Genomic DNA, 24551 nt, shown 5'->3' with positions numbered 1-24551 from the left:
GTGAAGCCAACAATTAAACTTAAATTACCATGAAATGTATTTCTCTACAATTAAAAAAGGAAAAGTCAATACTATCAGTTTTATAAATGTCTTTAAACATTTCTACAGAACCAGTTTCTGAAGGTATGTAGTCGATGAAGATGCTATACAGTTATCGTACATTTAGTTTCATTTAGACTTCAAAGTCCTATAAAACACGGAGATAATAAATGACATTAGATAATTTACACAATAATTTAAAGATCAAGCCATTTCCAGTGGAGTTGTAAATATTGATTCCACAATGGACATCATTAATGCAGCTTTTTGATTGCTGTCCTTTTTTATTTACGCCTTGTTGGCATTTCTGGAATGTGGTCTGTAAAATGTGGCCTCAAAATGACGTCGATTTAAAATGGAAAAGACATGTCCATTTTCACTCCTCAAGGATATGCAGTAATTCCGCACTATGAAACGCCTTAGCATAAGAAGTCGCCAAAATGACGCCAGTGAGGTAATGGAAGAAGTTTCAGTATTATCAGTAACAAGCACAAACTGCCTCAATATAAGACAAGCCCGCTTATAAGGTGGCCCGTTTCTATGGCCCCATGAACCTTGCAACAGAGTATTGTACTAGGAAATATGTTCTAGCATTCTAATAATGCATAGCACACACACATTATATACACTGTAACCAAACTTTGAAAATAAGTTTGAAAACAGTGATAGAATTGTTTCAAAGGGTTTAAAATAATACACGTCAACAGATGAAGTGGATATATTTGTTCAATCCCTAGCCAGTCTATTCGGTCAGTTTCAAATAGATTGCTTTAGCAATCTTTGTCTTGAGTACTTATGGGCATATTTGTTTGCGTTGTTTATATATCTGGTTGTAGAAGAGAGAGAGAGAGAGATTTGGAAAATGTGGGGTTTTGAACCGACTTTATTACAGTATGATTGAACATAACAGTGGAAAAGAATGGATTATCAAGACTTCTGAATTTTATATAATACTTGATTCACCGTTTAGCTTGAAAATCCTCAAACAAAACAGCATTCCAACACCATTTGGAATATGCATAAAATCATCAAACCTGCTGTTTAATGATAGTCAGTATGATAATACATGATCTTAGATATTTGTCCATCAACAATTGCACCAGTTTAATTTACTGAATCGCCAATACATGCAATACGATTGTTGTTCATATTTAGCTCACAAGTTATTGACGTATCTAGTTCCCTTATGTTATCTTCTTTTCCTGAGTATTTTAAAGTTACTGCTGTCATTTATTTTGCATCAACCCGCAGAAACAATTTGCCTGTCCCTGGGTTTATATATTGGATACAAGCTTCATGAGCTTTCCTACAGCAATCTGATTTGCCTCATATGTTCCAGGATATATATATATATATATATATATATATATATATATATATATATATATATATATATATATATATATATAATCATTAGCATATGATTAAATAACATTACATGCACTTTGTATTGTCACCAAAATTAAAATCCAAGTTTTTAGAACTCACATCTTCAACTACACTTCCTCTGACTGAACACTAAAATGAAATATAGTTTTCTTATAACATATATTTTCTTTATTCTTTTGATACTAAAACATTGTTTTTTATTTTAATAAAATTTTCTCTCATTTAACACTTGCTCAGAAACGTAGCCAATGCTTACTGTTTTTAAAGTCAGGACATCTTCATGTTTTTCCGATACTTGATGGATTGCATCAATTCTTTGAAAAAGAGACAAAGTAATTATGTTGATACTTTGCAAACCTCCTAAAGATTTTGGCAGTAAAGTACATGCTACGTATGAGACTATATCCAAATAAATAAAAGCAGACATTTCAAAATCATTGCGCCATCAGGGAAATATGAGAAATGTTAATGTTTGACGCAATTCGTGTAACTGTTTAATGAAACGAGGATAACGAGAAATGAACAAATCAGATTCGACAACTTTAAAGTATTACACAATTCCATTGGTGATGACACATCATCTAAAAATTGCGACATCAATAAAATTATAACATCATGTCAGAAATGCATGTACTTCTTTTAAGATGTTGATCACATTTATATGTAGAGTATATAATTGGTGTATCAAATAAAGTTCTCTATCTTTCCGATTTATGTTGCTACTAGAGCGCTCTGGATCAGATTGGACGATTTATTTTATCTGATACTGAATACAGTTTATGTTGTGTTCAGTTTGGTTACAGTGTATAGACATTAGGGTATCATTTTAAAATGGTTATTTCCAAGTTGTTCATTTATTATCACTTGTAGTTCCCTTTTTAGTCTCACATGTATATTGTTTGCCACAGAGATGGCAGGTAACTTTATAACAATAACATTAGTACAAAAGGCCTCTTAACTTCAAAGTATATCTAATGTTTGTAAATGTGCTTGTAAATATTTTATATTATTTGCCTTTAAGGTAACACTCTTAAAAATAGTCTGCCACTTTTTGGAGTTTTACAGATTTTGATAGTGGTTTCCTAGCTTCTTTATGTAAAGGGATCGAGTGGTTAGGTAGTAGCAAACGCTTGGCTTCTTGGCGTTCTCAAACTAGATTGTTCGATTTTCTTGTTTTATAATTTTCGCATATCTTGCAGAGGTGCTAGATATACAAAGGCTTGAAAGTTGATATATTTAACAGCAGGATAAGCTCTATCGACCTGTTCTAGTAAACAAAGATGGCAAGATTTTCTCTTCCTAAAGCTTTACACTTGCTGCTTTGTAGATTTGAAATAGATCTATTGCAGTTATGTAAACGTCTCAAATGTGTCAATTTCATGAACTATTGTGCCATCTTGTGTTCTCCAATCAGCTGTTCATATTTCTGAATTATGTTGGGGTTTTTTAAGTGTTCAAAACCAGGTAGTAGAAATGATCAGCAAGAAAATGGCGCTCTTTGAAACACATAAATCTCATCTTTTTATACATAAACAAAACTGAAAAAAGTTTGCTTGCTACCCTCTATTTAGTAAATCATGCCAAATGTGTAATGAAGTCATTTGAATGGCATATAGTATTTGAAATTAATGGAGACACCATTACAGTTGCTGAAGATGGGGATCGGTACACCCAGCAGTCTGTGAGAATTCTTAACATTTCCACATACAATAATACCTTACTTAGCTAAATGGGTATGATTTTTTTCATATGTGTGTGAGTAAGAGTGAGAGAGACTTAGTGAGAAACGAGGGGGGGGGGGGAACAGCAGCTATGGGGATGGTGGTGGAGGGACTTTTTTAATTCAGGTGCTAACAATATCAGACATTAGCTGCAATGAAGTGTAAGTTATGTTTTGGCTTCAAAGTGCCAGTCATGACAAATCAATTCCTTATGTCCAGTTTGCTCCATGGAAATTCAAAAACTTGAATCTATTTTCTGGAGAAGCATGTGACCACGTATAATTAAAACATTCAGACCTCTCTTTTTTTTCATTTTATAGAGTTATGATAAGGTGACTGCCCGTATTGTAACTTGAAGCCTAAATAAAATATACTTGCCAACTGGAGCAAATATGATCTTTGTTTACGATGAGAATTTCCTTCTCTTGCAACAGTAAAAATCAAAGCAGCTAAATTCAAAAGCAGAATTGGATGAATGTCAGGGTAGATCTCGAAACTATCTCAATTACAACTGTTTAGGTCAAACACTGGTCTGGCCATTTCAATGGGTTGTTGAGTCTGCTGGTGCTTTCCCCCACCCCAATGCATCTAATGTTCAAAGACACCTTTCTTTGGCAATTACCACAAGACGGCCATGCTTTAACAATACAATGTTTTTTTTTAAAACTATATAGTTTGATTACACCTTTGTAAATAGATGTTTAGACATTTCTTTCATTTATTTATTGAACTGGTTCTTTTGAACCTGGTCTGAAAGTTTCATTCGGAAAGCGGAGTAGGTGTAAGGGGACCAAAACTCAAATTCAAATGGGATATTAGTCCATCCTTAACATTTTGGAAAACAGATCAAAGCAAGAGGATGAAATACAATTGTAATAAATGAGTTCAGAATTGAATATATCAGAGCATAATAATATTTCTTCTGTAATTATCATTAACTGCCATTTTTGTCTTCATGGTTTAAAATATTGGGACATAATTTCATATGTGATCCTGCAATTGAAAACAACGCCAAAAAAAATAACACCATAAAATCTGAATTAATATTGTAATCATCCACTGTATAGCAACGTGCCCAGTCATTTAGTCTGTACATATGACTGATAGTTCACTCACTTCTTTAAAGCTTTGCTTATTTCGTATTATTTGGTAGTACTGCAAAATTTGGGCGTTTGGATGGAACATTAAAATCAGTAGACACATAGAACGAAGAAAAGCAGATGACGCATTCAGAAATGTCAACTTCTCTGATTTGGTTGTTGGCCATCATTCCTGAGGAAATTTTCAACTCCAATCAAAACACACAAAAAACGCTATTTCTGCCTCTCAGAATTGTTCGGCTTTATATTCTCATAAGCAGACATCTTTTTTTTGTAATGCATTCATCGATTAGGAAAACATCAGAGCCACGAAGTGTGTGTGTGTGTGATTTGAACTTTTAACAGAGCTTTAACAATTTTTCAGTCAGTAAATGGAAAGCAATCAATTCTATTGGCTGAATATTAATTACCTCCGGCATTTTCATTTCCTGGAATGTGATGGTTGCCTGGAATGCCAAAATTGTTTAAGGTGAAGGTAAGTATCTTCAACAAAAAGAAACCAACTAACTGCTTTTTTCAATATTAAAATATTTTATCCTTTTCATTAAATCAACACTTCAACTTAAACCAACTTTGGCATTCCTCAACTCACATTGCATTTCAACCAACTGAAATGTATACCAATGGAACTTAAACGCACATCCATTTGTTTGTGTTAGAATTTGAATCTATTAGGAAAGAAAAGACTCCAAAGTAAGCACAGCCTACTAAAGGAATTAGACATTAATTTGTGGGAAAGTGTTAACATGGACTGCCAAGTGTGCAAGATATTCCTGAAATTTTGGCCTCTCACTGCTGTCAGTCAACCAAAGAACACACTGCACGGACTTTTATCATTGTCTACTATTTACTCATCAGTCATAAATGTACTAGGTTTTTATTTGTTACATGTATGACTAATAGGTAAATAGTAAGCAACAATATCAGCCCCCATTTCATTTAGACAGCAAGACAAAGACAAAAATATCAGGATAGATGTATTACATGGTAGGACTATTTGATGCATTGCCAACAACACCAAAAGTGCCACTTACCAAATACTTGATGCATAACTATAAAGCACAATATATGAAAGACAAAGGAGTTAATGGGATTTCTGGTATACATTTTATTGGCATTCTAGTGGACATTAGATTTATATTATTCTTCATGGATGTGTTTTAATATAATAATGGTAGACATTTCCTTACATTTTGAGAGATGATTTCATTTTGTATTTTTATAAAGTTGCTAAACAAAGATGAATGAGGGTCAGTAAAAATCAAATTTCTAAAACGTGCTTTTGCATGAAGGAATTGTGTATCCCCAAATCAAAACAAAATACACCAGACTGCATCAAGTTCTACCCCCACCCCACCCCTTGCTTGATGTGCCATTGCACCTCTGCCACTCAGCCATGCTCTAATTTTATATTCTCAAAATGTTGGTATCTCCACTACAGATTTCCAGTTTCAGTGCACAGTTTGAAGTACATCTTCCCATTTGTACTACTTGTCCTTTATGTGGGTTTTTTTTCTTCCCCTGAATGTTTGGGTTCTTGCTGCTGCTGCTGCCACTTTCTGGTCAAGGGCTGGAGTTCTGATCTTTATATTACAGATAGTTTATGCTAACCTGCAACTATACATTGTGACTAACATTAATACACATAATTAAATGCTTCCTCTGCTATTTTTTCTTCATCCACTGACAACACACCATCACAATAATGTCTCAACTTTGCAGTAATTCACTTTTTCCATACTCTATTTCCTATGCTTTGAGATTTAACTGATACATTTCCACTTTAAACGGATTCAATTGGAAATTAATCATTTTAATCCCTTACATCCACTACTTTGCTTTTATTAAAAATGTTTCTAATCAGATCAATTTGTCTTGCATTTTACTGTAATAAACCTAGAGTATGTATTATGTACAAGAAAGATTTTCTGGTACACCAGTGGAATTTTGGGTAGCTTTGTGAGATTTATTTTTCCAGTTATATTGTTTTTCTTACAAAATAGTCAGACTATTCAACATGGAAACTGAAAGGAAACACGCCCTCTATGAAATTAAAAGCTTCCTTGCAAGTTAACTTAGGGCCTCGTAACATTTATTCCATTATAGAATATCTATTGCCTTGTTTTAATTTCCATTTAAATGTAATATATAGTTTTTTATGAATTGATGATGTAAATGGCAGTATATAACTTGGTGTGGAACAGAGTATGTATTTCACTAATCGACGACATTTCTGCTTATGAAATTTTAATTGGTCTCTACAAGGCACAAGGTCAGTTGAACTCCATGTTACCTAGAAAAGACAGGACTCAAATCTTATAATTTCCCATGGGTGAATTAAAATAACCAAAATGATTTTGTTACGAGTTCATTCACATTCAGAATTTGTGAATACATAGTTTATATGTACGATTAACAAAAGAAGAACCGTATGAGGTCTTTGTAACTTACCGAAACCCCATTTAAATTTTCACCTAGTTGAAAATTGATATCTTTTCTATTAACTTTTCAAAACTGCAGACAAAATTCTCTACACATGTGGAGTAGCAATCATTAGCAAGCAAAACTGATTAGACAATAATCATTTAATGTCACAACAGGGAAAAAAGAAAAAAACTTAAGTGTAATTTATTATAACTCCATCATTTAGTTATTATAACAGCCACTGCTGAGAGAGTAAACACCAATATTGCATGCTGTTCAGAGGTGACTCTTACCACCAACACCAACGACTTTGCGAATCATACGATGCTTATGGACAGTGATTTTCAGTTGGCTATGACTTCTACTCTGTATGAGCAATAATTTTCCTGAGAATGTACATGAATTTGGCACCAGCACTGAAGACTAGGGCTTTGTTACTTTTAAGCAGAGGACATCCGACAGCATGGGGTCTAATAGTTATGATCAAAACACCTTCCATGTTCCTGGGAGCACGATTAATTTGCAAAATACTTGATTCAAGAAAAAATGCAATGGAAGGTTTTAGTAAGAAACTAGAAGCCTACAAGCCAATAAGCCAAGAAAACATGAAAGTTTTATTTCTGCTGGCTAAATGAACTGTCGCACAAAAGATGTTTCTTCTCAGATTAACTATGCAAGTGACATGACAATCATTTCTTCTTTAGCTGGTAATAAGATTATTATTAAATATACATACATTTATGCATCCTGAACGTCCTCAAAATGTACGTTCTAAGTTAGTTCTGCAAATACGAATGACATGTCCTGCTAAACATGATAAACACCAAAACTGTTTCGAGTATATTTCCAGCTGAAATCTGCACTGAATTGATCCAATAATCCAGTCCATCATAATCAGAAATGCAAACTTGAGTTGAATCAACGTAAAAACAAAATCCATCCATTCCAGACCAAATGGAAAAGTTGCTGCAATGTGCATTCATTCACAATATGACAAATCTTTTTTCGAAATTACTTTCGAGCATCTGATAAGGTTCAAAGCTCACTGGGCAGTGCTATGTATGCAATAATAATACTCTTAATAATTGATAAATCTATTGTTGTGAATTTATTTTTGAATACAGCATACATTCAATTACTTTGTTTCTTGTAGTGTATTTTAATATAATCAAGTCTTAGGTAGAATAACAAACGAGTATATAATAAAAAGGTTACTGAATTTGTATGGGAAAACATGAACATGTTTTCTTGGAATACTGCACTCCCAAAAGGTCATGCTGTATTATTTGAAAAAACTATAAATCCTACATTCAGAGAAAATAATCCCCAGATGGATCATCAAAAGCAAATACTCACTGGTGTCCGCATTGGATGCAAAACTGTAATCTAACAAACATGTAAAGCTTCAATGACCACAATATACTACAGTCTGCCATTATTGGAAGAGCAAAGAAAACATAACAGACATGGCAAAAGTGGATCAAGGAGTCACTCTAAAGGGTTTTGCCAAATAAGCATTACAGCAAATTCACCTACCTGTACCAAGGAGGATTTCCTGTTATTATGTTTATTATTGTACCATAACCTATTCAAAAGCAAAAGAAAACGCATATCTTCTTTTGATAACTGATTTTATATCATATGTAATACATTTAAAACATCTACCATCATTAAATGTGAATAATTTTGATGATAATGGATAAAGACATAGGAGTACTAGTGCTTATCAACAAAATGGTATTTATTAAGAACTGAAATGACATATGAGCCTTTATTATATATTTTATTTTTATTATTATTTTATACAGCCAAAGATGTAGTCTAAGAGAAGCACAAAATTTTGCTTTCAATCAAATGTAATCAATTCATGTTTCTGCAGATATCATATCCATTCTCCTGCAAATCAGACACAAAATTAAATCTCACTTAATTTGATCAAAAACACAAATAGTGACTTGCAAGTTCAATTCATGAATACAGATAATGCTTTAACAATTCTGGTAAAAATAGGTTGGTTTTTTTACAGCTTGAAGTTACATTTCAGGTACATGTATTTCATTAACTAGACCCATATATACCAGACCCCAGAAAGGCCAACCCAACTGTCTCAGGACAAAGAGCATCTCTGAATCGACGGCTAGACTCTGGAGGCTGCTGTTTAAATAAGAAGTTTCTCGATAGCGCTTTGAACAGCCTGGATCTCTGGCTTCAGCATGGATCCCTCATTTACAGTGACAGAGCAGGCTATCACTGGCCGTGACACACCACAGGCCCGACCTAGAGCTGGAAGGAGAAAACAAGCATTATCTTTATTATCCTCAAGCTTTTTATACAGTGTGTGATCTGGATTTTTAACAGAGCTTTAAAAAAATTTCAATCATATCGCTATGACATCTGCAGTGCATTTTACAGAGATGTCTAGCACTGGGACATCATGCCTGACATGGTGCATCTTGTCCAACCCAGTCACATTATCCTGACACCAGGCTGACTAGTCCTAACACTAACCTCTTAATGCTAAGCCAGACCTGCCAACCCCGATGAGTCCGTCTCAGTAAGGCGTAACAAAATATCAAGTACTGCTACTGTAAAGCTGGAAAACATAATTAAAAGTTTGACACATCGATGATAAACATTATGTTCAACTGAAACGTTTGTAAAGTACGTGTAGACTTTATTTACCACTAGTTGAGCTGCACAAACTCTAGTTCCAAACCCTATGCATATCAATGGCTTGTTACTATCTCTTAAATTTACAGAAGTCTTGGAAATTCATTTCCATTTCACATGATCACGGCAATCATATCTCCCGCTATGAGACACACTCAAATTGGTATGTGATGTCCAATAAACATAATTGTGTCCTTTCCAGCTTTTATTCACAAGAATCTGAATACTCCTTTTTATTCTTCAACGTTGATTTTTTTAACACTTTTCTAAAGTTTTTTTCCCTTTAGTCTTACACATACATCGCTTTCTGGATGCCACTTTTACAAATTCTATAATCAAGAGTTTGATCATGCAGGCACTTTACATGAATAAATAGGTGCAGTTCAAAGCACCTGGGGTGCTGCTGTAAAGCTAGTCTGGTTCCCTGACTAATTTCACTAATTCTAAGATGAAACCCGGATCAAAATAAAACAGATAAACTAATTATCCAGATTTTTTGGCAACAATCATTTTTCCATAGTTTTTGCTAGTATGCAGTAAGACCATATTATAAGGTTAATTTTTGTGAAGACTTAAAGCAAAATAGTAAGACTTGGCAGGTTTGCTATACGCCCAGCAAGGCAGATGTAGTACCATTTTAATAAGTATATTTGATATTACTTGGCCAGAGTTCAAACCTGCAACATCCCACATCCAATGCGGATGCTCTAACCACTAGGCCACTGGAGCAGACCTTTTCCTAGAGACCACAGGCTTTTTAATGTATTGCTATCTTAGTGTCAGCAAGTGGTTTCAATTCTCTTTAGTAAATTATGAAACGCTTTCCTTCGATGAATCAATACAAGAGTGTGTGTGTGATTTGGATTTTAACGTAGCTTTAACAATTCTTTAGTCATATCGCTACGATATCTGCAGTGTAACAGGTTATAGTGATGTCTAGCACTGGAGCATCATGCTGCAGACATGTAGCATGATGTCCCACCCAGTTATATTATCCTGACACCAGGCCGACCAGTCCTAACACTAACTTCTTGATGCTGAGCGCCAAGTGAGGCAGCTGTTAGTATCATTTGTGTAAGTCTTAATCAATACAAAAGACATGCTGGTTTCACATATCATTAGAAAAAAAGTAAGTGCTTATTTTACTAATTTGATGCCTGTAATTTAATACAGTCCTATTGTTGCCAAGCAATCATACTATATGTGTAATCAAAGCAAGTCAGAAAGAAAATCTTTACTTTCTATTTATTATGATCTTAATGAACTAAACCCAAAGGTGATGACACTAGCAATAAGTGCATCATTAAAAAAAACTTTAGGCACTGCTGTAAGTACAGTGTATAGGAAATATGATGGTTACTGCAACATGTTCAGTCCAATTATCAATATTCCACTCTCATGATCAGATTTATTACAGAAAATATTTGATTTCATAATTTTTTGCCACAACTTAAATCTTCCACTAAAATGAATATTTCTGAAAAGAGTTGACTTTATCTACAGTAGTTGGGGGTAAAAACTCAGTTTTCTCCCAGAGCTGTTTATAGTAGCATCACTCTACACTACGATTTATGTCTATCAAGCTTTAGAACTCACACTTGTGCTGCTATACTTTACATGTCCCTCTATCCTTAAGTAGTATCATAACTGGGATTTTGCCTTTCATCCGCTCCTGTTCTTCCCTGTACAAGTTACATCCTCTATCTCCTATGACTGGTGCCCATTGCATCATGCAAGCTATGTGCAACCCGTAGATTATTAATCCAGGAATGTGAAGTTTTCAGTCAAGCCTAAATTATTGTAATTATACTGCACATCAGCTACTTTTTGATTTTTTCTAGACAGTGTCTACAGATTGGTATAGTATAATTCCCTATAGCAAGAAATTTGTACAGGCTCAATCCTGTCAACCATAACAAGACCATCTCAGTAAGTCAGTTGATTTTCTTCCATATCTTTGACCAGTTTTCATTAAGATGTAACAAAATATCATATACTGCTAATGTAGAGTTTAAAACATACATTTAAATGTTCAGTATTTGAAACATGCAGCAACAGTAAACACTAGGTTCACATGTTCAAATGAAATGTTTGTCAACTATTCTTCGGCCAGAGTTATCTTAACTGCAGTTGCACAAACTTCAATTTGTTTTCCATTTCACATTACACCAATATCTCCTGCCAGAAGACATACTCAAATTGACATGTCATGTCCAATAAGCATATTTGTGTCCCTTCCTGCTTTTATTCACAAGAATCTGAATAATCCCTTTATTCTTTTGTACTGATTACTAACACTTTTTAGGAGGCTAATTTTCCCTTTAGTCTTAAAAATGCATTGCTTGTAGGATGCCTTTTCCCTGTAAATCCCATAATCAACAGTTTGATAAGGTACACACTTTGCAACAACAACAAAATACTGTATGCAGTTTAAAGCATCTGAGGTACTACTGTATCGTTTGTTTTCCTAACTCCAATAAATCTAATATAAACCCTGATCCAAATCAAACACAGACATGCCAAGTTTTGCTTTTATTTCAAAAGTCCATATTTTAAGGGTCACCTTCATAAGATTTACAACAAAGTCATATGGGTTGGCAGGTCTTACTGGCTGAGCATAATTTTCTTTTTGCAAGGAATCTGACATAGAAAATTATAGCAGAGAATGTATTTTAAATTGAAGAACTGCCACTGCAAATAATTCTCAATTCTACTCTCGAAATATTTTGAAGCAATTTATGGAAATTTCTAAAAATGGTGTTACAATGTGACTGCATGTAAATCATGTATCAGAAATGCTTAAATTGCCATTTCCTCTGAATGCATCATACAGATTTATTAACGAGGCTCAAAAGAGGTAATATCTGTTTGTGGACACACTGCCATAACATGCTGATAAAGCAATTAACTTAAAAATGATTTTAAAGAGGAATGTGATAAACTCAGTCAAGCTTATATGCATAAAAGATAAAAGATGCATATAATATTATGAAGAAAAAAAGAAGTCACTAATGTAAAGTAAATCAACTAGAACAAGAAATGAATATGAAGTGTTACACAAATTAATTCTGATAATTTCAGTGATTACTTCAGCTGTAAAGAAGATCTCCTAGAGCAAATCAATATCTGGGTAATTATATAACAATGGAATCTAAACTCACCAATACTCAGTTTATATACACTGTGGTACAATGATGCAGAAAAGGAGCAATGGAAAACACAGGGGTGGGGTTGGGATTTTCAGAAGCTATTACTGTAAGCAACAAAGAGAAACCTACTGAGGACATATTTACCAAGATTCCAAGACTTCTGATGTTATTGCATACAAACATATAAAGTCTGGTTGTATTTGAATTGGCACAAAACTCAGTGATGGATCATTTGAGCTAATTTGGGCTGATGCACAGTTGGCATATTTTTTTTTTTACATTTGCAGATTAATTTTATATCTACGCTTTCAACATTTTACATTGATCCCAAAAGAAGTTGGTTTATTTGATTAAAACATTTTAACTATCATAAAATCACGTAATGGACTATGTGAAGTTCTCTCTCCGCCACATCTCAATATTAGTATACCATGTGATGCAGCGGAGGAGATAAAAGAGTGGTGACAGTTATCTGTGTTCAAAGAAATGAGGAAAGTTTGTGAAAGTCCAGCAAAGCAAGCCTATGTCAGCTGTACAAATATTTATACTCACTGGCATTAGGATGTAACGTTACCCACTTTGCTGATCATATGGATCTCTTCATAAATAGTATCACCATAGCTGCCAACCTTCCAGGCTCACAATTAGTGAAAATAGGGATAAAAAGTCGTGAATTTTGGACATGAATTCGTGAAAAATACCATGACAATAACTCCATCCACTCTGACTACTCCGACCGTCAATACTACACTATATCAAGTTCTCAAAATAAAAATAAAACACTACATATATGCAGAAATATTTATTTATCAAGACATGATACTATGGCAGACTTGAACTTCCTCAACTGCTTGATTGTAAATTTGTTTTCTAAACACTAAAAACAGTTCCGACTTCTTGCCTGCTGGTTGATCTTGGGGACTAAAATTGCTGGCAAATTTTCTGCAGCTAAGGAGACCCTAAAGTCTGTCTTATTTTTCCTCACTAAAGAAAATACTCTTTCGCTGTCACTGTTGCTGTGAGGAATGCACAGGAGCTGCAGCATTTTTGGTTCTTCCACATGAAAATTTGGAAGCGATTTTCGAGTCCAGGAACATATGTCAGAACAAATGTTTAGCATGGTCTCCAGCTGATAAAGGTAGATTGTGTTCGACACAAGAAAACTCACAAATAATGCTTAAGCATTGGTAGCCTGCGGGTCTTCCGCCAATGGTTTAAAATATTCCAGAGCTGAAATCTGCGAATTCTTAATTTTCCCAACTTCTATGTGTTTTTTGCAACCGACATTCTTCCTTACATCGTCTCTGCGATGGCACACTGAGTGCAAAAAGCATGAATGAATATCAATGTTTAATGGCAGAATGCACGGCCAATTTTTGATATATTCCAAATTAAGCTTCACTTTTTGAGTAATACATTTCTTTTTCCTTGGTGGTGAAGATGTTTTCAAAATCTTACATGCGATGCTGAATGGTAACTCGAATCAGTGTTTTGACGCATGCACGGATCAAATTTCCGGTTAGGCCCCAGTTTCTCTCAAAAGCACTTGTAAAACTGCTCTTATATATATATAGATTAAAATAGGCTAAAATGCTTGCGACCGGGCCAACTATACTAATCAGCTGTAGATCTACTAATATCGTGACCAGCGGTACCGGACCGTTTCGGCAACTGCTAATATCATGACTAGCGCTTAATGGGAAATCGGTTTTTTTATTAAAGATTTAAAATAATTGAGGATCGGAAAATTCGTGAATTTTTGTCTTACGGCGTGAATCCGTGAATCGCTGAAAAAGTCGTGAAATTCACACCAAATTCGTGAGGGTTGGCAGCTATGTATCACATACATAGGTAGAGATTGGCAGAAACATTGTGACTGCACAAAATATCTGTGACTGCTCAAACACCCAAAACCAAGACAGAAAAAACAAAACAGATACAGAAATAAACTAAATAATAGCTAGATTTAAACGACTGAAGTTCCAGATCTTGGTAGAGTACAAAAATTAAAACAAGATATTGGACTCTCAATTAAAGAATGATTTCCTGGACTCTCAATTAAAGAATGATTTCCTGTCTTATATGATTGCACTTTTCCAGATGCCTTCTGAGCTTTGATTTTTCCATGTGCAACTTCTTTTGTAGGTGCTTTTCTAAGCTCTTCCAACCACGATTACCGTTAATTCAGATCTTTTTTTGCAGAGGTCACAAAATGCCAGTCCTTTAGCGTTCAGTTTTCTTACAATCTAACCTACTAAATTTCTGTCTACTTTTCACTAGTCATTCCCATTTCAATACATTTTTTTAAAACCTTTATCTAAAGGTTTCATGTCATGCTCCATCTCAACAACTCATGATGCCATGTTTTGCAAGCATGCTTCCTCTTTCCATTGCCATCAGTTTCCATTACATGAGGATTCGATGGATGAATTTAAACCTTTGACCAATCAGAATACTCTTTACAAGAGTCAAGTGCTATCTAATATATGGAATGAATAATTTACAAGGGTCATTGCAGAATGAGACCAAACAGACCATTTTTTAAAAACCGGATCGGAGACAATATAAAAAACTGACTATATCAAGAAAATCTGATTCAAATCAGTAGAAAAGCAGAATTCCGCTTTAAAACCGAGAAAAGTCCTATCTGATAACTGAGATCCATATTTGCACTGGGTCAACCTGCTGTCTTAGATATTATATTATCCGTGGCTACCATACAGCTCACATAAATTTTCGGAACCATACATGTGGTGGTGGTAGAGAGTGCAGAGTATTAAGAAAAAACACTCCACCACACTCGCTTGTCTGGAAGGAGTTGCCACTGAGGAAACACTTTTTATTAAACTGAGTGAAAGCGAAATTGGAACCAGTTCATTTAAGATGTAAGAACTCTCAACCTTAAAATTGGCCTTACCTTGTTTGGATTTTACAAAAACATAAGGAACATTCTGAAAAGACAAAAGATAAAAGTATTAATTTTAAATGTGACTGTCAAACAAAGTCCATGTCTAATACAAAGAAGAAATTAGCTCATATTTAGAAGCTGCCACATTGGCAACGATGCTAAGCCTAATAGAAGACAGTGGTGTGCTTAAAGTTAGTTCTGGATGGTCTAATGGAGGTGAAGAAACAACCATGGAATACTGGTATTTCTATACTCATGTTGTGATATACCATATCAGTAAAATGGTATACTGCTACACCCTTAAGCAGAACTAGTGTCATTGTGCACACATTTTCTATCTTCTTTCAGTTGTAGTGACCTTGCCCTTTGATCTTTTGACAGACATTTAATTTTAAAGCAAGTCAAGCATAAGTTTGATTTTAATCTGTGATATTATTATATGGAAACCTTTTCTCTTCTTTCTGCCAATAACTATGAGCATGACATTTTGACTCCAAAACCTACAATACATCCATAAGAATGAAATCAACCGAGTTCTTCCTTACCCCAAATGATTGCTTTCCACAAAGATTGGTAACTGTAGATAGTGGAGAATGCTATTATTCTGCAGAAAGTATATTCTTTTATTCACACTGAGTATAGTGAGAACTCCATATGAAACTGATAGAAAGAACAGCTGAATATACCAAACCATAGTATAAATGCAGTATAACGCGTACTTTCAAAATTTGTAAAATAAGGTGTTTTAAAAAGAAGAAAAAAAGAAGAGATAACACTAAGCCGTACCCCATCTTCTTACATCCCATATCGGTATACACTGATATGATTTACTGAATTATACCAAGACTTGTGTTGTAACAAAGTGCATTATATTGAGGCAAAATTGTATATGTAAAAAAAATCAAAACTTACAAAATTGCAAAAACACTAATTTTCATTGTAGGTCTACAATTTCTTACCTTATCTTCACAAAGGAGTGGTAAGTGAAGCAGGATTTCCAATGGTTCTGCATCTGCAGCCATCACAATAAACTCAGCTATACCACGATTTAGGGTCTTGGTTGCTTGATGAAAAGAAGAAAAAACAGTAGACTATTTATTTTTTCATATAATATATGAATAACATTTGTTTAGGAAAAATGGAGATGTGAAGGTATGCAGTGTTATGGTCAACAGAAACACCCAATGGAAGGACTTTATGGTGTTCAGGACTAAGGTAATCATCTCCATCTTTAATGCCTGCTCCTGCAGAATGTGACAGTGGGTAAGGTGTCAAGATTGATGACAAAATGAAACTGTCTGCCTTGGACATCTTGAAAATCCAGTTGTAGAAAGATGAAGTCTGGTCTTTCTCCGCCCTCTTTACTGCCTCCTTCTGCAGAATGGATTGCACCTCTTACCTTAAATGAACCAGCTTTGATTAGGTAAAACAACTGGGGATGTATAAAAGGGAATGTTCCAAGAAATGAAAACGTAACCTTCCTGAAACCCTTTAGCTACTACAGCAGTATTACCACTCAAGTGACTGCCTTTTTTTGTTACATGCATGCCAGAGGTTTAAGTGTAATTTTTGTTATTATAAGTGGCAAAATGCATATTCTGGGCATAAAATGTGCAATCTCTATATAATAGATTACATGCCTGAAATACAGCATGTATGAACAAGGTACATTTTTTACTACTAACCTGGTTCTGCAGCTGGTCACAATTCTTGTCATAAAAGGCAAATTCCATATGGATTGGAACTCAAGACAAGTATAAAATATACTGAAAATTTATTTATATTCAGTACTCGTTAACTATTCTACATGTGTAAATTTCACTGGATAATCATGCACTGGCAGTCTGCAATGAGGTCAGGTACTCAGATTACTGTATTACATTATTCTAATATACTTTTAAAGTTTGCAAAGCAGTGGCAATTTCTCGTTTTTTTTCCCAAGCTGACATGTTTTGAGGTTTAAAAAGATCCACCTGCTCTTAACATTTTCTGTCATATAACATCCACAAATCGTACCATAAAGCATTTCACTTAACATCTGATGCCATTTACTTTAACAGTACAGACTAGTTCACAACTTCCCTAGCTTATCAATAAAATAAATCTATGACGCCAAGTCCACATCTGAAGAAACCTGTTATCTTGAAAATGGATCATACACAGTTGCTGTAAATAGTAATAAATGAAAGTACTTTCATGCTATCCTCACACAGCAGTCACCTTTATAAATTTATTTAAATCTCAAATTTATATCAGAGTAATTAAATAGATAATAATAAAAATGACAAAAACAACTTTTTATTGCTTTATTTTTTTATTTTTTAATGTACAAAAAGGGATAATTTTATATAAAGTCTAGCATAATATGCAATCTGGTGGGGAAAAAAGTGTAATGAACCAGCCAAAACATAATGGTTGGTATGTATGTTGCTAGCATGGTTCAGTTTTTTTCCTGTTCTTTATCATAGGTATTCGTAAAGGTTAATCCACAAAATTAAACTTACAACTATGCAAACTTTAACAGGCAAATCCATCAAAAGCAATTACCCACTAAATATTATTTATTTATAACTTTTACAATCATGAAAATAAATTAAACTAGAGTAGTGGCTTTTCCAGCACTGAAAGTTTTCAAGCAGCTCCCATTATGTCAGGCTACAGCACGGATGTCTGAAATTTCCTTGTTGGCTAAAACAGCATGTCTATTGTTCAGGTCATGATTATTTAGTTGTTGAGGAAATTGTAGCAAACTGTGCAAAGAGTCAGACTCAATAATGACTGATTCAATGTATACATAATTCTGGAGAAGTTGATATTTATTCCAACAATTAGTAAATCCATGACCAGAGCACATGTGATCGTTATCAGCCTCTTCTGTTATGCATCATTCATAATGGAATTTAAATTTGGCACCCTTGAATAACCATTCTGCTCTCTAAAGAATTCATTTGGGAATCTTCTACATTTTATCCTCCCTAGACTTTTAAAATAAATACAGCAGTGTTTTTACTGAAGATTTCTTCAATAATCATGGATCTAAATTGATGCCCAAGTTGATCAAAATCTTTAAGATATTTCTATTAGCTCATCCTTCACTGGCAATAAGCGCATGCACTCTGTTTAGTAAGCATGGGATACAATAAATCAGAGCCTGAAAATATTGGTGGTCTGAGCTTGAGAACCTGAAGTTTTCTGCCAATGGAAAAAAGAAATTAGGCTGTCAAAAGTCTGCTGGACATTGCCCTTTTGGTTTCATTTTATCACTGCAAATACATAAAACTATGGATGTTTGGTACAAACTTGTGAATCCTGGTTACTAACACTTAAAAATTATCTTGTTGGTTGGAAAAATAATGTTAACAAATTTAATATCACCCCAACGTTACATGTAGTGCATCTGACTGGTCAGTTATCTGAAGATCAACAACTTGCCCTGTCATAATACTTCAGTAGATTAAATAGTGTGTGTGTGTGTGTGATAAGAATTTTTAACGTAGCTTTAACAATTTTTCAGTCATATCACTACTAATTTGTCTGTCCTGTTATTTGAGTTGCAAGTCAATGAAAGCAATGCTCTGACAAGCAATATTTGGAAAGGAAATACAAAGTTATCTTCCATTGTTTTAAAGGAATATTGGATACTAGACCATTGATCCATTTGATGTCAAAATGATGCATTTAAAATTCAGGTTATTTGTCTCACAGGATTGGCTGAAAAGCATATTGTTAGTTATAATCTTCCACTCACAAGAAGCAGTGATAAAACATTTTGAGGTCAGAGCAGCACCATTTTCATTGAAGACCAACATCACACCATAACAAGTGCTCAGGTAAAATCAATTTGGCCTTCCATTTGGAAGGAATAGCTGTAACAGGACATCCAAGATGGTTTCCATGGCAGTAATTCTGGACGACAGAACAGCACCATTTTATTTTGGACCAACCAGACATCATAAGTCTTCTGGTGAAAAAATAAACTTGATATGCCATCCATTCAGGATGGCCACTGACTGCCCAACTGACGTCTTAACAATACCATTATTTTTTTTTTGTCATTTAGGACCAACTAGACCATGGAATGAACGTGTGTAAAATCTCATAGCAATCCCTCAAGTAGTTTAAAAGAAGAAATAATTTGTGATAATGGAAAGATAGACAATGGGACCCAAAAGCTCTTCTGATCTACGACCAACAGAATTAAATGCCATAAAAAATTACCTTCATTAGCTCCTTTTTTCAGTTGTTTGTATGATGATGCAGACTGCACAAGATCTAAAATCTTCTTTGTCAACTGCGGGTCAGCCAGTGGATAAGCTTTGGGATTCACTTCATCTGCCTAATATAAAAACATGCAAAATTAAGTTCAAGAACTAAATTACTTTCAAAACAGGACCACCAGATTGAATATTATGTCACACAACTATAAATAATATTATTCGTCAAAACTATGATCAATGAAAATGTCCCTAATGCCTATCGATGGCAACACTTTAATAAATATGTTTTGTCAAATGAAAATCATATTTTACTTCTATCTTTTATTTTTGTTTCAGTGTAATCATCATAAATGCAAAATACCCACTTGTACTGAAACAATTTTTTTTTATCAACCGTCACAGACACATCCATGATTGTGAGAACCAAATAAGTGCCTACAGTATTCTGATCTCCAACTTACAGATGTACATATTGCATTGTTACACTCAAAAGCAAACCTACTTTGAATTTTTGCGGTAATTACATCTTTTGTATCAAATCAAATAGGTGGAACAAAAGAAACATTAAAATGCATCCAAATCCTACCTCCATAAGAGCAAGAAGTCACAGTTGTGTCCCGATCAATTTATTTCAATTGATCAGTTGAATATTATAATTATTATTATTAAAATAATTGGATTTCAATATATTAGCCTACCCACTCACAATTTTGATCAAAGATTGTAAGACAACCAAGCAAATGAGTAGAAACTTTGTTTCATTATGCACTAGGGCATCATGACGCAGACATGTAGCATCATGTCCCACCCAGTCACATTATCCTGACACCAGGCCAACCAGTACTAATACTAACCTCTAGACGCACAGCACCAAGCGACGCAGCTGTTAGTACCATTTTGTATAGGTCTTTGGTATCACTCATGCAGGGTTCGATCCTGCGACCTCCCACATCCGAGGCTGATGATCTAACCACTAGGCCACCAAAGCAATCTATTTTATTTATATAAATTTATTATCAGCAGTAACTATTCAATGTCCTCTTTTCTTGACCCAATTTAGAACCTGTAACGTCCGTAGGATAAACAATTTTTGTCTGCGTATTTCATGCTCAACAGAAGTTTTCAATATAATAGACGGACATGCTCGAGATCCATCTCCAGTTCCTGAACAAGTCCATTTTCAGCAAAGGGGTGGGCACAACTACAGATGTAAATACATGCTTCCTATATGTACAATGTTGAATCAAGAAAAGGAAAAGAATGACAACAACAAATTTTCCTTTCACGGGGATTTAACAAGCAGTTTAATTTCCATGTTCATGTGAACAAAGAGATATATTTATAAAATCTTAACGTTAGGTAATTTATGGAATTATCCGGTAGTTACCGAACAGGATGAACTACGTCATTATGTTGTCTGATGGAAATAAACTAGCCCATAGTGTACGCAATATGATGCCATGTTATTCTGGAAAGTCCGTTAAGCATGAAAGGTGCAGGGAATGCCAGTATCTGTGCCATTCTGGCCACAGTCAAGTTAGAAATTATAAGTCAATGATTCAGATGACTTAGTTCTGTGCACTTTTTATCACATTAAACGTTTTCTTTATTGAAATCGGCAGGGGGTTACAAACAAACAGGTATGTATAGTCAGACTTAGTCCTACATGTAAGACATAGAACACGTTGATTTTGTTTAGGTGCTACATCTTACTATCCAAATAATGGCCTTGTATAGTATGTTCCAATGTCGTGGACATTGGAATGAGTAATCAAAGTTTCAGGAACATCTCACACACTTGGCAGCCTATAGCAACACTCTTCCACTAATTTATGTGTAATTAATATACTTACTGTGCTGTCTTTATCCTGGCAGAATGAAAATATGATACTAGCAAATGGATGCATTTTCACATTCCATTGACATACATTTGAAATTGTTGCAATGTGACAGTAGTTGAGATATGCTGAATTAAATTAAAGTAGGTACATGTTGGGGATAAATTTCTTGGAACGAAATGGACCATTGCTTACAGTTCCAATAGGCATAATATATTTTTATTTGTTTCGTTAAAGAATAATATTTCAACTTAACCCGATTTTGGCATTCCCGGCTTTCATTGCTTTCCAGACAACTGAAATGCGGGCCAACGAAACTTGAAAATAGGTTTTTCAAGTCCATTTCTTTTGTGAGAATTTGAATTTATTAGAGAAAAGACATCAAAGTAAATTCGGACTAAAACATTATTACTTTACTTTGTAGAAAAGGGTCGTTATTTTTGTTTTCAGTTGTTTGAAATATTCCTGAAAATTTGACTTTTGTAACGATGTTAGTCGACATCAAAACATGCTACACAGCGTCGTTAGTTAGACTGTAAGACCATGACGCCCACAACATAAATATCAGCGTCAGGTCTTACAGGTAGGATAGTCCTACCTGTAAGACCCGACGCTGATATTTATGTTGTGGGCGTCAGGGTCTTACAGCCTAACTAAAGGCGCTGTGTAGTGTGTTTTGATGTCGACTAACATCGTTACGAAAGTAAAATTTTCAGGAATATTTCACATAACTGACAACTAAAATAATGACGCTTTTCTACAAAGTAAAGTTATAATGTTTCAGTCAGACTTTACTTACTATGATGCCTTTTCTCTAATAAATTCAAATTCTCACAAACGAAATGGACCCGTTTTCAAGTTTCTTTGGCCTACTTTCCAGTTGGCTGTAAAGCGATGAAAGCCGAGAATGCCGAAATCGGATAAAGTTGAAACATTATTTTTTAACAAAACGAATAAAAATATATTATGTCTATTGGAACTGTAAGCAATGGTTCGTTTCATTCAAGAAATATATCCCAAACATCAACCTACTTGAACTTACATCGGCATACTTCGACTACCGTCGCATTGCAACAAATTCAAATGTATGTCAACGGAACGTGAAAATGCATCAATTTGCTAGTGTCATATTTTCATTCCACCAGGATAAAGACAGCACAGTAAGTATATTAATTACACATAAATTAGTGGAAAAATCTCGATATAGGCTGCCAAATGTGTGAGATGTTCCTGAAACTTTGATTACTCATTCCGATGTCAACGACATCGGAACACACTATACAAGGCCGTTATTTGGACAGTAAGACATAGCACCTCAACAAAATCAAAATGTGCTATGTCTTACATGTAGGACTAACAGGTAGGACAAAGTCATCTATAATTGAACAGCAGATTAGGTAGTCTACTAATTCTACTTGTCGACAGAGATACAAGTAATCCGAGCTAACTTTGTTACTCGGTATGATTTTTTTCCTTCATGTTTTTTCAATTTTTCAACATTAACCTGGATTCAGCCACCTGTGCTTTTTGAGCGCAAATCGACTCGTGTTCTGTTTGTTTTTTTTTTTTTCGAGTTCGAAAACAGGTAACCGCGTGGTATTCTCATTTTCAAACGATATATCTATTTAAAAAGATAAATGTATATGCTCCTCACCATTCTAAATTGTTGATTTTTTCTTACTGTTTCTTGAATTGTGCGACAACAAATATTTCGTCCTCTCTGCTTTAAAGCTTCACGGAGGACAAAACAATAACACGTGCACTTGTGCGCCTTGGAAGTGTGCTACAAGTACCAGTTCCGCACGGAATGATAGCCAGTCTGGTAGCATAACAATTTCCATTACACTTCTATTGATTACGATACAAAAATGGGAATGCAGTGGACAAGGTTAGGGTAGCAGGCTAAAGATAGAGTGACGGGTGATAGGTAAAATTGTTAACATTTTCAAATGCACGGTCGAGAAAATATTGGCATACCTCTATGTCACTTTCATGCACTGTGGTTGAAATTTCTTTGGATGTTGTAGTTGTGGAAATTGTACATAATCTGAACACACGCAAAACAAAATGACAGTTCCTAGACGCTCGAAAATCAGCTTAAATTAGTCTAAAGCACACTATCTTTAACAGTTGTTAAAATAAGGAAAATGCATTTTGCAAGACTAGACAATAACAGCTTCTGAAATTATTTTGACAATACCTAAGATACGCAATGGCTTTTTTAATCAGCCAGCAAAACAAGTGAGGAAAACAGGGGCAATTCATTTTCTTTAAAATAATCTACCATATGCAAAATGCGAAGCTATATAGTGTCACCTTGACTGCATGACACCTACAGATTTGCGATATACTGTAAAATATTACTGACCCAATACATATTAAATACTTAGTAAATTTGGTATTTTGTTTATTATTCCGTTGTTGTGTTTTTTTTTGTTTTTGTTTGTTTTTTTTTTTTTCATCTTTTAAGTGTTTTAAACTCTCAATATACGTATCTAAATATAATTTTCGGAGCTGGACGATGGGGTTCCGGCCCTTCCCCTGCTAGAAAAGAAAGTGTACACACACACACACACACACACACAGAGTAACTTTTCACTTGAATTTTGGACATCTTTTTGTTTTTTGCGCTCGTTTATTGGGTATTATCCACACTTTCAGTAAATAGGTACAAAGACTTTCACTTTGGTGCCCTTTCGAGGAAAGTCCATGCCTTTTTTAAATTTTGGAACCACCTACACCCACACCCAAAATGTAACCTATCAGGCCCTAACTTATTAGAATGTCTGAAGGAATCAACAGCGGCGGCGGGGGCAGGACCCAACATTTTCTAGCCTGTGTCGGGATTGGTGTGTGCAATTCAGATGAAGAAAATTCGTGACCCTCTGGTGAGGAGTGGGGTGACCCTCGTGTGTGGATGACGAGTGTGTGACTGTATTGATGTTTGGACGGGTCTGTATGGGTGTTGTAAAATATAATTATGTTTTTATATTACAAAAATAACATGATATTAATATGACACGTTACATATGGCTGGCAAAAATCAGTGTCCGTTACTTTTCATTGAAAACGCGTCAAAATGAAATTTATTGGATC

At 34.6% G+C, this 24551-nt stretch overlaps 1 protein-coding gene across 1 annotated transcript; it reads right to left on the bottom strand.

Moving 5' to 3' along the window:
• Positions 1–8287: 8287 nt before the first annotated feature.
• Positions 8288–23269, bottom strand: LOC149803375 (NHP2-like protein 1). The gene is made up of 5 exons (XM_089953093.1): positions 23110–23269; positions 19619–19736; positions 16360–16463; positions 15410–15443; positions 8288–8956 (listed from the first exon to the last, which is right to left on the bottom strand). The coding sequence occupies exons 1-5, from the start codon at positions 23110–23112 to the stop codon at positions 8832–8834; spliced, it is 384 nt and encodes a 127-aa protein (XP_089809219.1). The 5' UTR covers positions 23113–23269; the 3' UTR covers positions 8288–8831.
• Positions 23270–24551: the final 1282 nt, after the last annotated feature.

Source organism: Sinohyriopsis cumingii, chromosome 3 (assembly GCF_028554795.1).
Source record: "Sinohyriopsis cumingii isolate HCF-2022 chromosome 3, ASM2855479v2, whole genome shotgun sequence".
Taxonomy (NCBI): Eukaryota; Metazoa; Mollusca; class Bivalvia; order Unionida; family Unionidae; genus Sinohyriopsis; species Sinohyriopsis cumingii.
Note: the sequence above shows the minus strand (reverse complement) of the source record. Positions and strands in the feature narration are given on the sequence as shown.